This window comes from Aquarana catesbeiana, linkage group LG11 (genome assembly GCF_042186555.1).
Source record: "Aquarana catesbeiana isolate 2022-GZ linkage group LG11, ASM4218655v1, whole genome shotgun sequence".
NCBI classification, from domain to species: domain Eukaryota; kingdom Metazoa; phylum Chordata; class Amphibia; order Anura; family Ranidae; genus Aquarana; species Aquarana catesbeiana.
The window spans coordinates 3,038,454-3,055,499 of record NC_133334.1 but is presented as its reverse complement, the minus strand read 5'-3'; the positions used below and the strand labels follow the sequence as shown (position 1 = coordinate 3,055,499).

Genomic DNA, 17,046 nt, shown 5'->3' with positions numbered 1-17,046 from the left:
AAGACAAAAAAATGGTTAACAATAAAACACAGTAAACGGTAAAGTATAAAAAATTGCATACCTGAAAAGCAAACATGATAAAACATAATAACAATAAAACATTGCAGAATAGAATACAGTAAAAAAGAGCAGAACAATAGAGAGAGAATAGAGAGAGAGAGAACAATAAAACGACAACTATTTTTTTTATTTTATATATATATATATTTTTATACTTTTTTTTGTAACTGTAACTTTTATAACGGTAACCGGTTCCAGGTTCGGGTCTCTCAAAATGCGATGGCATCTTGGGAGACCCTGTGAAAGTGTGCCTAGTCTGTGCAATGCTGTACCCTACGCTAATACTCAACTAGTGAATGGTAGCGTTCAAAACATTCACCAATGCAAAGACCAGGATTGTCAGGACAGGAGGGACAATAATAGCGGGTGTCACGCCTATATCCGCGCTTGCTGCAGACACAACATCTTTTTTGGGGGGGTTCGCTGGGTAGGGGTACTCGGGAGGACATAAAGAAAATGCCTCTCATGCAGCCGACTGCATTTGGTTGGGGATGTGAATGGGGGAAGTACGGGCGCTGCAGAAGTGGTGGGTTCCCAATTAGGTGTGGCGAATGCAGCAGGAAGGACACTATGGGCACGACGGGCCTGTGTTTGTCTTTTTGGTGGCAGCGGGACACTACTTGTGCTTGCCACCTCACCAGCTTGAACTGCACTTATGGGACTCGCCACGTCACCAAGTGTTACTGCAGTGCTGGTTTGACTACGACCGGGGTGTACTAGGCCGCTGGTGCTTGCCAGTTCACCAAAACGCTACCAAAAAAAACTTAGCGATCGCAGGGATCAGGCCTGACTCTGCGAACGCTGCAGTTATGCGTTTAGTGTTTTGTAAGTGACAGTGATCGATCGATACTGCACTTGGGTGGGCTGGGCGGAGGGGCAAAACGCAGGTGCTAGCAGGTATCTGGGCTGATCCCGCTAACACTGCGTTTTTGGGAACCCTAAACTGCTGGGGACGCTAGTATAGATCTGATCGGATCAGATATTGATCTGTACAGATACTATACCACTAAGGGAGGCGTATGCTGCGTGCGTGGGTGTTAGCGCTACTGGCACTAACCTGACGCTGCCTGGGGCGATGCATATCACCGCCAGGCGATCAGGGGGCTAAACTAACCAGCGTCACACATAACGGTTATACGGTGATCAGTGGTGAAAGGGTTAACTAGCGGGCAATCAAGGGGTTAAAACATTTATTAGATAGTATATGGGGGTCCCTGACGCTATAAAACGCTGACGGCGAACCTAAATATTTACCTCACTAACTAGCGTCACCAGCGACACTAATACAGCGATCAGAAAAATGATCGGTTAGTGACACTGGCGACGGGGGGTGATCAAGGGGTTAAACCTTTATTGGGGGGTTAGGGGGGTACCCTAGACCTAAAGGGGGCTAATACTAACTGCCCCACCACACTAACTGTCACAAACTGACACCATGCAGTAATCAGAAAAAAAAAAAACTGCTTGGTGTCAGTGTGACGAGGGGGGGGGGGGGGTGATTGGGGGGTGTTTTGTGTGCCTGGCATGTTCTACTGTGTGTAGTGTTTTACACTCACATTGCAGTCTTCTCTCCTCGGCGCCGAAATGGAAAATACCGAGCCGAGGAGAGATGACATAATTTCCTTTACTGCTGTTTACCATACAGCAGCAGAGGAATGATTCTATTGGCCAGCAGCGATCGCGGGGGGGGGGGGGGGCACGAATGGATGGCCTCCCCCTCACCTCCGATCGCCGCTCTACAAACCACGACCGCCTCGGGCACCGGAGGGGGGGTCCGATCGGACCCTCCGCCCGCGGGAGGCAGATCACGTACATGTACATGATTCTGCCTGCCAGTGCCATTCTGCTGGCGTATATCAGAGTGAGGCGGTCGGCAAGTGGTTAAAACAATATTAACTTACATTAAAAACACAGTGATAATCATAAAGAGATCTCCAAATCTCCAAGGGAGCAAACGGCTGAGCTTCTGGTCTCGGTCGTGACCAGAAGTGACGTCACCCGGCTCCTCCCGATGCATTGCATCACAAATCGTGTGTCTTTCTCAGGGTTGGAGAGAGGAGAGGGGAAAAAGCCTAAAAAAGAAAACGAATGCAGCCACCACATTTTGGTTTTGGGTTTAATACTACTTTAAATACCGGCATCTGGCAACAGCAATTCTCAGCTGCAGGTGAAGGTATTTAAATGACAGAGAACATCCCGCTCCCCCACAACTTCAACCAGCACTCACACCTACAAATGCTATTACCTTGTATTAAGCTATACAATTTAACCAGCAAACCTCACACAGGTCAGGTGACATGTTACAGGAAGGTCAGCACATTACATGGATGAGAAGAGTTGTAGGAGTACAGAATGTCTCTGATCTGATATTGATTTAATAATATTTTCTCCCCCAGTTTTGGGTACAAATAACTTGATTTGTATTTTATAGGGGCTCTGAGGATAACAATGAGAACATCAGTTGTGTCAGTACTGAGGGATGAGGATGTCACCATTCCCTGTGATGTATCCGGTCTAAATCCTTGGAGTGCCATTGCAGTACTATGGAGGAGGAAATCAGAGGACGGCACTGAGAACGATGTGTATGAATACAGTGAAGGACGGGTGACGGTATACAGACCAGGAAGTTTCATGGATAATACAGAGATCTGGATTGGAAATGCCGAGCTCCACATCCCCCGAGTCCAGTTCTCTGATGAGGGGGAATACACCTGTACAGTGATAAGCACTCCGGATAAAGGGGATGGTAGAGCTACCCTACAGGTGTCAGGTGAGTGATGGTGACAATGACTTTGCCCCTCCCTTCCCCCATACTGTGTTATATGGCTCTGGGGTGATTTACTAAGGGAGTTGAGAATCTTCGCTCCATTAATTGTCGTTGTGTTCATTTTGAATTCTCCAATCATTTGCAGATTAAATAAATAAACAGGAATTTTCTTATACTATAATTGGAAAATGTAAGTGACTTTTCCTGAGAGAACATTCTCTACTCCTTTAGTAAATCAGCCCTTATGAGGAATCTCCCCCAGAGAATTCCTCCCTCTAGTGGTGGAAGTGAGAGACTAGAGGGAGCCCAATGACTACATCTACTGACTGGAGGGTCTCCTGTCCTCCTTCCATCTGATCCACCATTACAATGGGTTCTTCTTGATATAATCGGCACAGTCCGTGGATATGATCTCTGTGTTTTCTGCAGATTGGATTAATAATGATTATTTTCTGTACAGCTCCTCCATCGGCTGATGTGACACCGGCAAATCCAACCATCGAGGAAGGGACTGAGAAGACGGTGATGTGTGAAGTTCACAATTTTTATCCAAAAGATATTTCCATACGCTGGGGTCAATATCGTAAGGGTTCTCCTGATTATGAGCTCCTGGAAATGTGGACTTCTGTAAAGAGTTGGCCTATGAATTCAGACGGGACGTACAATGTGACAAGTCTACTGACCCTGAGCCCCAAGATGGAGGACAATGGGAACATCTATTCCTGTATTATCAGCCACCGATCTCTGCGGACTAAACTGTCCAGGAGTCTCACCCTCACAGTGACAGGTCAGTAATATCGATTAATATTTTTCATTACATACCATAGACTTCATGGTAACTACCCGCCTGTCATATAGAAGGTGTGGTGTTTGGTTGGGTGAAGTGCCCGGACTCTAAACACCAAGAGATGTCACCAGCACACTTCCGGGAAATTTTCATTCACTCACATTGGTGGCACAACTAAGTGCAATATGATTTGCAGGCTCCTCCATATGTGGGTGATGATTGGTCAATGTGCACCCATAAATCTTGTGGTCTTTTTACCAAGTGGGGGCAATTTTCCTGCATTCCCCCCACTCTGAGATTATCTCTATGAATCTGTATGTTAGGTAGGTGAGGAGCATTTTTTGTTTGTACACTATTCCTTCAGCCTCTCACAAAATATCTCCTCTTGTGGGTAGAACATTCCTTGACTCATGATGACATCAGGTATTGGCCATCTTCTTTCTATTGGTGGCAGCTGGTCAAAGGCCAATATCTCTTCTTCAGTACAGTCTGTTGGACATCGTCTTCCTTCCAGAACATTCACTGACTCCTGATATCAGGTATTTCCAGCTTCTCCTCCATGATGTGGACCTACATCTCTTCTTTCTGTATTCTCCGAGCAACCCGCACTCTCCCACTTCATCAGCATATATCCTTGTCACAGGAGTCGGTAAGGTGGCTGATCTCTTATACATACAAGAAATTCAGTTCATCTCCTTTTTTAATTTTTCTGATATCTGCTGATGTAAGCTTTTTTTTGTTTATATATTTTTTAAAATATATATACATAAATAATGTAAATATAGAACTGCTCCCGCAGAAACTGCTGGAATACTTGTACCCGGGCTTCCCACTGATTATCCTGCAACCAGTTACACGGTATTTCCACACAGCCAGATGCACACACTCTTCTGCTCGTTGTCTCCAATGACCTGTCTAGGGTATTTTTTAGTTTTTTTTTATGCAGAACTTGTGTAGCACGGCCCCCTAAGGGACTGCTTTGAATTACCTGCTCATCTGCATGTCCATGACCTGGTGTACATTCCAACCCACCTGACACTCTGGGTTCAGACATCCTTGTATCACTGTAGAGCAGGCATGTCCAAAGTCCGGCCTGTGGGCCAATTACGGCCTGCATTCCGGTTTTCAAACGGCCCGCCTGGTAATTTGGACATGTATATCTTTTGTGGCCCCCAATGAATCCCCGAGTGCTGGGGCCACAAAAGATAACCATGCTGGCTGCCTTGGAAGGGATGGGGAGGGGGCAGGATGGGTGCCGTACATACAGGAGAATTTCCTGTTTACACGGCGGCCTCTGTAAAGGGAAGTCCCGTCCCCTGCGCTGCCATTGGACGACTGTTCTGTCCATCATAGGAGGTGGGACTTTGTATTAAAGAGGCCGCCGATAAAACAGGAGTTTCTCCTGTATGTCTGTTGGCGCTCGTCCCGCCCCCCTCCCTGTCTACTCCAAGACTGCAGATGGGCATGAATCAGGCGGCACTGATAGCAATGGTGAGGCTGCATTCATGTCGAAGGGGGTGCTGCATTCATGGCAATGGGGATGCTGCATTCATGGCAATTAGGGTGCTGCATTCATGTCAATGGAGGTGCTGCATTCATGTCAATGGAGGTGCTGCATTCATGTCAATGGGGGTGCTGCATTCATGTAAATGGGGGTGCTCCATTCATGTCAATAGGGATGTGCCATTCATGTCAATGGGGGTGCTCCATTCATGTCAATGGGGGTGCTCCATTCATGACAATGGGGGTGCTGCATTCATGGCAATGGGGGTGCTCCATTCATGTCGAAGGGGATGCTGCATTCATGGCAATGGGGATGCTGCATTCATGGCAATTAGGGTGCTGCATTCATATCAATGGGGGTGCTGCATTCATGTCAATGGAGGTGCTGCATTCATGTCAATGGGGGTGCTGCATTCATGTCAATGGGGGTGCTGCATTCATGTCAATGGGGGTGCTCCATTCATGTCAATAGGGATGTGCCATTCATGTCAATGGGGGTGCTCCATTCATGACAATGGGGGTGCTGCATTCATGGCAATGGGGGTGCTCCATTCATGTCAATGGGGGTGCTGCATTTATGTCAATGGGGATGCTCCATTCATGTCAATGGGGGGCTGCGTTCATGTCAATGGGGGTGCTGCATTCATATCAATGGGGGTGCTGCATTCATGTCAATGGAGGTGCTGCATTCATGTCAATGGGGGTGCTGCATTCATGTCAATGGGGGTGCTGCATTCATGGCAATGGGGGTGCTGCATTCATGACAATGGGGGTGCTGCATTCATGGCAATGGGGGTGCTGCATTCATGACAATGGGGGTGCTGCATTCATGACAATGGGGGTGCTACATTCATGGCAATGGGGTTGCTCTGTTCATGTCAATGGGGGTGCTCCATTTATGGCAATGGGGTGCTGCATTCATGTCAATGGGGGTGCTGCATTCAGGTCAATGGGGTTGCTCCGTTCATGTCAATGGGGGTGCTGCATTCATGTCAATGGGGGTGCTACATTCATGTCAAGGGGGTGCTCCAATCATGGCACTTGTGAGGCTGCAGATGGACACTGACCCTTATTTTGCTTCACAGTTCTTTATTTAAAATTTAAGATTGTTTCTGAAATATTTATACCTCACTTAAACGATTAACGATACAAATATAAGTGATTAAACCTTTGTCTATATAAAAATAAAAACGAGCGATAACAGGGAAAAAAGATAAACAATTACATTTATTTACACAGAAAAGGAAGGTTAGAATGATTAGAATTTATCATATATCTCTATAGTGTTGGCTCTAGGCTGCAAAATTAATTCAGGCATAAACTCATAAATGTTTTCAATGGACATATACAAGATATACAAAGTCATAAGATAAATCCTAGGATACAAAAAAGGTTAGAAAGAAAGATAGACATAGATACTTTACACAGACAGCATATCCCTCAGATGTTCTCGGGCTGGACTGCCTGTAACCATTTAGCCCACTTCCTTTTATATGCATTCTCCACCAATCAGAAGATGCCACAAATGAAAGAGATGTCTCAAAATTCATGCTCGGACATTGCTGTTACAGTGCGACCCCCTCGGTGCCTACCAGTCTATGAATTAATGAACAATCTCCTTTGATCTCCCAGCCCAAACAGTCCTGACAGTAGTATGTTAATGGCCCCCTGGCGAATTGATTACCACCTAGGGGACCTTCCCTGATTCCCATCAGTGTATTGGAAGCATGTTAATGGCCCCCTGAAGAATGAATGCCTTAAAGTCTGCCAATACCCTTTGATCTAATCAACACCTCTAGGGCTTCTCGGGTTCACACCAAGGTAACTACATTTCTTAAGGTGAGCTTTGTTCTATCATGATATTAAGAAACATATTCCCATATATGAAATATATATATACCCACACATAGACACCCACATATACACGTAGATACATATATACACATATATATATACACACATACACACATACATATACACATATATATATACATACACACATACACATCCTATGGGGCAAGGCAGTTTAAATTGGAGTCCTTGCAATGGTCCACTTGAATCTCATTGATATAAATATGATATCCAATATTTCCATCACAAGATTTTTTCCTGAAACTTCCCTCTTAAAGTGAAGATGCGTGTTATACGCCGATAAATACGGTATATCCAAATAATACGCCCGAGATCATCTCTTCACCACACACAGGGGCTGATTTACGAACATGTTGGTGCATTTGTGTGAGCAGGAATAGTTATTGCGACATGGCGCATACTTGAAGGAATAGAAACCAGCTGGTGACTTGCGCCGGATGCGCGGAATCGTTGCACACACGGGCGCAGACACATTCTTAAATACAGAACAGACATCGGGCACTTGCTCATTGTAGTTCTAATCATGTTAATGAGCTTTTCCTTATCACATGGAGAATATTTCTTCCACTTTTATTCTATTCTATTCATTTCTTTTTAAAACAACTCAATAATTATTCTAGAGATCTTCCTCCGATCAACAACTGTGCGGATATTCCCTGGACTTGGATGTGAAATGTCATAATTGTCAAAATGTCATTGTGTGCATTTTATGGTGATAATCTATAATCATTGGTGGACCTGAAACTTCCATGAAAACATCTTCTTAATACATGTCTGTGTAATGTGCATTCTGGACAATTCTTTCCCCATACACTGTGCAATGTGTAAAGGGTTAATACCCAAAAAGAGAAAGCAGCTTGTGTCTGGTGGTGTAGCTGATTAGTATCTCCTATTCAGAATGTGTCAGCACAAAACCAGATGCAGTTCTGTGCGTTTTTTTTCTGCACTGAGGCTGGATTCGCACCTTTGGCATTTTTAGTGCTTTTTGCATTTTGCAGATTTGCACTACAGAACATGTTCCATAGGAAACAATGTTAAATGGACTGTACTGCAAATCTGCAAAATGCAAAAAGCACTAAAACTGCATAGGTGTTGTTAGATTCAACTTTTAAATAAGTTGCTTATAGTTTATATTGCTTTGTCAAATTATTGCTTCTTATAGGAATTAAGACACAGAGTCAGGTATGTCTGTATCAAAGTTCTGAGCATAATGGACTGCTGCTCTTTACTTCTTTCAAAGGCCTTTTTATAGGCAATTATACAAACAATAGCATCAGCACAGCCCCCCCACACAGGGCAAGGGTAAACAACAACAGGAGTCACCTGGGCTACGAACACAAGCTTCAATACCATGGCAATATAGTTACAAGAAAACAAAAGCAGCTTCAATTGAGTTCAACAGCCAAAAAGTTAAAAACAGATTTACATGTAGGCATCATTTTAAGTGAGAACTCTAAATTAAATCCCTGACCTTATCAATTTCCCCCTTTGACATCATCCTCTCCTTCCCCCTGGGTCCTCATGAATAAGTTCTAGTCAGTTTTTCCCCAGAGTACTTTCCCTGAGTTGTCAGAGGGGTAGAACCCATCCCCCTAGGTATTACCAACATCTTAAAATTCAAGAAGAGGAGTTTTATAGGAGTAGGGTGATGTCAATACACATTTATCAGTATGCCCTGTCTATTCTCCTAATTTTCCTATTTATTTTCCTGTATACACATATATTCGTGATTGTAAGTGATATTAATATTAGAATAATAATTACCATTGGACTTAACAACCAGTGAAAGGTATTGGTTGCTGTAGAAGACATTCCACTGAATATATCCCACCAATGTGGTGCAGTATCCTGTTGTATCTGTGAGGAAAGATGTACTAGTCTACCTTTGTCAATAATTGCAGATACAAGGTTATTCTGTAGGGTATGTTCTAGTGTTTCTATGTGTCGTCTTAACAACTCTGATTGTTCCAAAACCTGTTTTAGTGGGTCTAAAGATATTATAAAGGGTGTAATGTCAGTGAGATTATGTACCTCATAGACTGAAGAGAATATCTTATCGGCGTCTGGTTCAAAAAGATAGGTGTCGTTACCCCATTGTAATATTTTAATCTTTTTTATACATCCCGCAAACGGCGCCGATCTATTTAATGCTGACATGGTGCGGTTATCATTAGTAATGATACAAATATGCTGGGGTCCTATTTCTATGAATCTATTGTTCACATTTATCGGTGTTCTTTGCATTTTGCATATGCTAGTTTGGTATTTTAAAAAGCAAGGTTCATATACTGGGGAACTTCTGCCACATACCATTCCCTTATTAGTTCCTTCACATAGAGTTAAATCATGGGTTCTGTTTCTTTTATCTACATATTTCCCATATATTTCTGGATACCAAAACTCGTCTTTAATTACTAGTGGCATGACCACTATTTTACACATTTCCATTACATCTGCTACCCGGTATGCTTCAAACCTTCCTACACACCATTTCTCCTCACATTCTATCTTATCCCCTTTTACTTGGAACCATACAACATCGTCAGTTAAACCCTTAAAATATTTCATCCAGGTATGATAATTTCCCAACTGTAGTTCAGTCCTGGCCCTATTTATTTGTATATGATAGGATAAGAGGTTAAAAGAGCACTGTGTGAAATTTACAAACTGTTGATTTTGATTCCACAGCTGGAGCTCTGCTCCTATCGTGTGATTTATTAACCCTCCAAAAATTGTAATAGGGGTATTTCTTGCAGTTGGGTTTCAAAAGCGGTGGGTAACCATTTGCTTGTGATAGTCAAGCTGTCAGCTATGTGTCCCCCTGCATGCTTCCATCTGTTGTTCATTTCTTCTATCTCGACCGAGTTTAAAATTCCCATCCCTGTACCTGTCAGTCCCAATAGTGTGTCGTACCATGCTCATTTATACCTACACTCCGGTATCGGGGGAAAGGTGATATTGAATTTTATTTTTGTTTTCTGTTGTGATGTTGATACATTTATGCAAGTGTTTGGTACGGGTGTTAATATGGAAGATTCAATTGTTGGCGTTACTTCTTCCTCCATTTGTATGTGAAACCCATAGGTCTGTGCCCTCCAGTACCACCCATCAACTTTCTCTTCCTTCCACCAAGAGGCACAGAGGAAAGTACTGGATTGATTAACGGTAATATCTGTCAGATTAAACATCCCTTCGGTTATATTCCCTCCTTCTGCCATGACTGTTAATATTTGGTACATTTGTCCCACTACCCGTTCCCGGGCTTGTTTCCATGTCTGTGAAAGGGATATTTTATGACACCTATGGTTCTTACTATTGTTAAAGGGGAAACCCATATTATCGTTCCACTGCCTGTATCCATGCTATACCTACATCTACATGAAACGGTCGCCTATGTCCTTCAACAGTATAATTACCCACAGTGTAATCCTTATTTATCTCATATCCTGATACATTTGCTACTTTAGGATCATCTATACTCCATTCAAAAGTCATTGTTTCTTCTACCTCAAGTACATTAATACCAGGAGTCCATGCATGTATTTGTAAAACAACAATCTTCAACAAAAAATATGTAAGTAGATATTTCATCATGTTGTTTTCTCGGGTTGTTTCTTGCAATGTGATGCGTGTATCCAGGTAGGTTTTCCTTCCAGCTTTACTGAGGTGGCTGTGGTCAAGAGTACTTGGTAAGGACCTTCAAACCTGGGTTCCAATGTCTTTCTGGTGTGTTTCTTTACATATACATAATCCCCTGGTAGCAGCGTATGTGTACCTGTTATTGAATTAGGGTCTGGAAGAGAAGAATACACACTTTTGTGGATCTTAGTTAGACGTTGTTGTAATTGTATTACATATGCAGTCAAACTATCACATTGCAATTGCATACTCTGTGGAAAGTATAAACCCAATCTAGGTGCATTCCCAAAAAGTATTTCGTATGGGGATAATCCTGTCTTTCCTGTTGGAGTGTACCTTATAGAGAACAAAGCCAAAGGCAGGCATTCTGGCCAAGGCTTGTTTAACTCTTGCATGGCTTTTTGTATTTTTAACTTTATTGTCCCATTTACTCTCTCCACTGATCCTGAACTCTGTGGGTGGTAAGGGGTGTGAAAACTTTGTTGAACCCCTAACATGGTCATCACATTCTGCATGATTTCTCCTGTAAAGTGTGTCCCCCTATCTGATTCTATGGTTTCAGGAAGACCAAACCTAGGTATTAACTCAGTGATCAGTTTCTTAGCTGTGGCTTTAGCTGTAGCCGATTTTACTGGATAACTTTCGGGCCAACCTGAGAATAAATCGATACACACGAGGACAAACTCAAAGGGGCCGCTCTTGGGCATTTGTATGTAGTCAATTTGCAGTCTCTGGAAGGGGTATTGGGCCCGGACCTCGTGTTTTCGTGGGGTTTTCACTTTCTGTCCTGGGTTATTCAGGAGACAGATTTGGCAGGCTGCACAGTAGTTTCTTGCAGTGCTACTGAATCCGGGGGCGAGCCATCCTTGGTTCACAATCCTATACATGGAATTGGAACTGACGTGTGTGGGTAGGTGAACTGCCGCTGCCATTGCTGGGTACAGAGAGGCAGGTAGGCATATTTTGCCCCCTTCACTCCATACATTGTCAAGGTCTGGTGCTGCTCCCATTCTGACCCACTTATCTTTCTTGCTCTCCCCTGCTTGCTCCTGTAATTTACTCAGCTGCTGCCATGTTGGTTCTGGGATACTCACCTCTACCGCTGCTAAGGTCTCAGGGCTTCCTTCCCCTAGAGCTGCCTGTTTTGCAGTCAAATCTGCAAATGCATTTCCTTTTGCCTCAATTGTTTTTGCGCTCGTGTGTGCCGCTATCTTCATGATGGCCACTCGTTTAACCTTTTGAAGATTGTTCAGGACTCTCTTAATCCCTTCTCCATGTTTTACAGGTGTACCTGCTGCTGTCAGATAACCTCTAGCCCTCCATATGTGGCCATAATCGTGCGCTACACCATAAGCGTAGGCGGAGTTAGTGTAAATATTCCCTTCTCGTCCTTTTAAGTATTCTAGGGCTTGTTCTAAAGCTTTTAATTCTGCTTCCTGTGCTGACATGTGGGCTGGTAAGGGCTGTGCGTCAATCACCTGTGTATCAGTCACTACGGCATAACCTGTGTGATATTTACCCTTGTCATCAGCAAACCTACTGCCATCTATGTACAAAGTGTGCTCAGCATTTAAAATTGGTGTATCTGTAACATGTGGAAATCCCATTGCCTCCTGTTCCATGAGCTGAAAACAATCGTGTTCATCTACTTGTTTAAACAAAAGAGTGTCAGTGTCCTCATTTCTTTTCTCACTAGTACTATTAGTACTATCATTCCCCCTTGCCAAATCTGGTGACTGAAGAGGCAAAAAGGTAGCCAAATTTAAGGTTGTACAGCGCTGAAAAGTAACATTTGGAGGTAAGAGTAAAGTACACTGTAACCTCAGTTGTCTGGCCATTGAAATGTGTTTGGGCTGTACCTGAGACAAGATTGCATGTATGTCATGTGTGGTATGCACTACGACTGGATTGTCTAGAACAATCTCTGATGACTTATCTATGATAATTGACACTGCAGCTACCGCCCGTACACAAGACGGTGAACCTCTAGATACTGGATCTAATGCTGCTGAAAAGTAAGCGACTGGTCTTTGTTTTACATGTGCCTGTGTCAGAACACCTGTGGCATGTCCAGTGATCTCAGCAATGTACAGATTAAATATCTTGGTGTAATCTGGTATACCAATAGCCGGGGCAGAAATCAACAACTTTTTCAAAGTGATAAACGATTCATAAGCTACTTCTGTAAGCATATACGGTACAATTTTCAAACAATCGTATAATGGCTGCATCAAAGCGCTAGCATGTGGTATCCACTGTCTACAATATGACACGATACCTAAAAACATACGCAATTGTTTGAAATTCCGTGGGGGTAACATTCCCTTTATCACTTGAACCCTCTCCTCAGTGAGATGTCTCGTACCCTGTGATATACAATGTCCCAAAAAGATAACTTTTTCCTGACACACTTGTAACTTTTTCTTATTAACCTTGCAACCTTTTTCTCCCAAAAATCGCAACAAATTAAGGGTGGTGGCCAAACAAGTTTCCTTGTCAGGGCAGCATAACAATAAATCATCCACATATTGTAACAATACACAGGAATCTGGTGGTACCCATTCTCCCAACACCGTTTGCAATGCTTGCGAAAAAAGGTAGGTGAATGTGCCATACCCTGAGGTAGGCGTGTCCAGGTTAGTTGCCGATTTTTTATTGAAAATGCGAACCAAAGTTGGCATTCTTCAGCAAGCGGGACGGAAAAGAAAGCATTCGCTAAATCTATAACCGTAAAGTACATACTGGTTGATGGTATTTGTGACAGTAATGTATGTGGATTGGGTACTAAAGGTGTCATCGGGGCTAGTATTTTGTTGACCGCTCTAAGGTCTTGGACCATTCTATACTTAACCGGACTACCGGCTACTGATTTCTTTTTAACCGGGTACAAGGGAGTGTTTGCCGGTGATTTTACCTCTTTTAGAACTCCACTTTTTAAGAAGGATTGGACCTGCATTTCTATGGCCGCCTCTTGGGGTGCACTAAGTGGATACTGCTTTTGTTGGGGAAGCACTGCTCCTGGAATCAGCTGTAGGGTAACCGGAGGTATGGGCAAAAGTCCAACATCAGCTGGATGTTTCTCCCATAGTTCTCCTGGAAGGGACGACAAAATCTGATCTAAGTCTGAAGGAGGTGGGCCGGATTCCTCCTCTAGGTATTGTATCAGGTTACACATCTCCATGTGTTCTTGATTATCCCCTATAGCTAAGGTGACAGTGCCATCTGGGTGATAGGTAATGTTAGCTCCTATTTTCTGCAAAATGTCAGCTCCTAACAAATTAGTGGGGGCTCCTCTGGATACCAGAAAGCGTGAAAGGAACATGTGGTTTCCTATTTTAACTTTCAGAGGTTTTGTAAGCGGGGCGTCGGCTAAAATGCCATCATATCCAGTTATTAGTAAAGTGTCAGGTGATTTTTGGCCAGGGAGTAGTTCAGAGTCAGAAAGTAACGAGCGTGAAGCTCCTGTATCGACTAAACAAGAGATTTTCTTATTACCAACCGTTATATTTGTCTTAAGCATTGTTGTTTTGGACTTTTCTAAAACCGGGGCGAGTCATGCTCGTGGACCATCTCCCTGCTGCCTGATATGACTATTTTTGTTGTCCCTGGGCTGGTTCCTTCTCTGATTAACTGGAGAATCAACACCTTCCTCTCCTTCATCCCTTATTCTTTTCTTACAGTTGCGTCTGATGTGACCAATCTTGTTACAGTAGTGACAGGTAAGGGGTTTGCGAAAGGAACCTCTACCTTGCTCTTGGGGACCCCCGAGTGCGTTGATAGCATGAGATTTCCTCCCTTTGGTTTCTGCTAAGTCCGCCTCTATGCCTTGCGCTTTTTGTAACAACGTCCCTCTATCTCTAGTTGCCCTCCACTCTGGTGTGCAGGCTTTCAGTCTCTCACTTATCTGTGGAATTAATCCCTCCATAAATTGTCTATTGAAGGCTCGGATTGTGACTGGCAGAGCTAAATCCAATCCCTCATCTGCCATCATACTTTCCATAGATAAGTAAAATTCCGATACAGTCTGTCCTGGCATTTGCTTCATGGGTGATATGGACCCCCTCTCCTGTTGTTTTGCCTGACAAAAAGCTTCTAATCTAGCAATAAAAGGGGCCCTTGAGTCTATATGTCTGACATGTCCTGTCTCTAAATTGCCATCCCCATCAACTTGTCCTGCAGGTCTGTGTGGACCTATTTCTGTCATAAACTGGTTAAACAGGGTCAGAGTCATTTTGTGTCTGCATAGATCCTCCCCATCCTGCCAGGTCGCTTCATGTGTATTCATTAACTGTGTCACAAATCTACAAAAAGCAGCTGGCTTTGCTACCGGGTCTGGGGCGCTCTGTATTAATGCCATAAGGGTGTCTGCCGACCATGGTGCCCAAGTCCTTATTTGCATTCTACGAGTGACAGTAGGTGGGGCATTTGGATGGGCTGCTTGTCCAAATTCTGGATTGTTTACCTGAACAATGCGTGTATCAGTGCGTACGGGAGCTACAGTTTCTGGATGCGGTTTTTGTGCCCCACAATGCACACATTCTACTGCCCATTCTGGGTTTTGTGCTCCACAATCCTGACAAACCCATCCTCTCCCCTCAAGTACCGGATATATCTTGTGTGGTTTGCGTTCTACGTCAGTGTATGGGGGTGGGATGGCTGAGCTGGGAGCCTCGACATTTTTTGTTCTTCTATCTTTCATGACCCAACCATCACAAACTGGATTATATTTCCACCCCTCTTCTTTTGCTCTATTTGAGACCTTAATTAAGCACTGAACCTGACGCATCCATTGCTTCTCTAACACCTCTCCTTGTCTGTCCCTTTTTATTTCACTCCATACATCCGGGTCTAAGCCCGCTGCTCCTTTCACCTTAAATTTATGAAGGACATCCTTTAAGTCCTGTGCTTTGGTTTTCCCATAAATGTCTTAATTATCTGTGGCACCGTATAGTGCGCCACAATTCCCTGACGGGGTTTTGTGTTCCTCTGGCCCATTCTAACAGTCCTGCCTAGGTAGCGTGTGGGACACTTAGTGTACAATATAATGCGGCTACAACATATACAAGAATGAATAATTACTTTATATGCTAGCCCAATAGCAAACCAGCTAAGTTACACTAGTTCCTCGTTGCCTTCCTCCTAGGGTGCTAGAATTCTAGAAACCTCTCCGGAATGAGATTTCTGAAACCGAATTACTTTATATGCTAGCCCAATAATAAATAATTACTTTATATGCTAGCCCAATAACAAACCAGAATGCGGCTACAACATATACAAAAATGCGGCTACAACATATACAAGCATTCCTTTAAGTGGCCAGGTATCCGACTAGATCTCGGGACTTTGTTGAGACCTTATTCCCTCCCCGTATCTGGGAATCCCTCTCATACACTCTTATCCCTGCTTTATGGAGCAGACAGGGCTTATACTCTCAACCCGTCTATGGTTTATGAGTTAGATGTGAGGTTAAGCATAAGCGTCAGACCCCCAAGCTCACAAGCCCTCAGGTTCCCAATCGTGTGAGGTAAGGCGCATTCCGTTGCTTAGTTCGGCAATCCCCTTCTAACTCATACCATCCTTGACAAGGCTCATTCACTTTCTCAACAAGACAGACAAGACAGACACAGACAAAACAAATAATTCCAGCAATATAAACTAAAATATGCAGTAATTCTAGACTCACCACTACAGAGGCTGGTGTTTTAAAACCAGGAGAACCGTAACTGACAGAACGGATAGGCACAAATCAGGGGAGCACAGAATATAAGAAAAATAAAGCTTTTTCTTACCTGCGCAGGTTTTTTGATCTGTGGTTCCCAGAATGCCTGTCCTTTCGTTCCGTCAGCGTAGCTCAACCACCTCTTGTAGTATCATCGGTGAGTCCGTGTTCGGGCGCCAAATTGTTAGATTCAACTTTTAAATAAGTTGCTTATAGTTTATATTGCTTTGTCAAATTATTGCTTCTTATAGGAATTAAGACACAGAGTCAGGTATGTCTGTATCAAAGTTCTCAGCATAATGGACTGCTGCTCTTTACTTCTTTCAAAGGCCTTTTTATAGGCAATTATACAAACAATAGCATTAGCACAGCCCCCCCACACAGGGCAAGGGTAAACAACAACAGGAGTCACCTGGGCTACGAACACAAGCTTCAATACCATGGCAATATAGTTACAAGAAAACAAAAGCAGCTTCAATTGAGTTCAACAGCCAAAAAGTTAAAAACAGATTTACATGTAGGCATCATTTTAAGTGAGAACTCTAAATTAAATCCCTGTGATTCAGCCTCAGGGCCAGTTCACACCAGATGCAGTTCCATTTTTTTGCACCAATACAGTCAGTTCCGGTCAGTTTCTGCACCAGAAACTGACTGCATGGTGTGAACTAGATCCATTGGAATACATTGAAAACACTGTGC

The 17,046-nt window shown here is 43.5% G+C and overlaps 1 protein-coding gene across 9 annotated transcripts in view; it reads left to right on the top strand.

Annotated features, from left to right (window-relative positions):
- The window catches only part of LOC141111803 (hemicentin-1-like), a 368,745-nt gene that overhangs the window by 106,956 nt on the left and 244,743 nt on the right, over positions 1-17,046 (top strand). For 8 of the 9 annotated variants that reach the window (XM_073603946.1, XM_073603940.1, XM_073603941.1 and 5 more), the window contains 2 exons: positions 2,492-2,830; positions 3,288-3,614. The exons of the other annotated variant lie outside the window; for it this stretch is intronic. In XM_073603946.1, the coding sequence (XP_073460047.1) occupies positions 2,492-2,830; positions 3,288-3,614 (666 nt within the window). The remainder of the gene's footprint in view (positions 1-2,491; positions 2,831-3,287; positions 3,615-17,046) is intronic. 9 annotated transcript variants of the gene reach the window in all.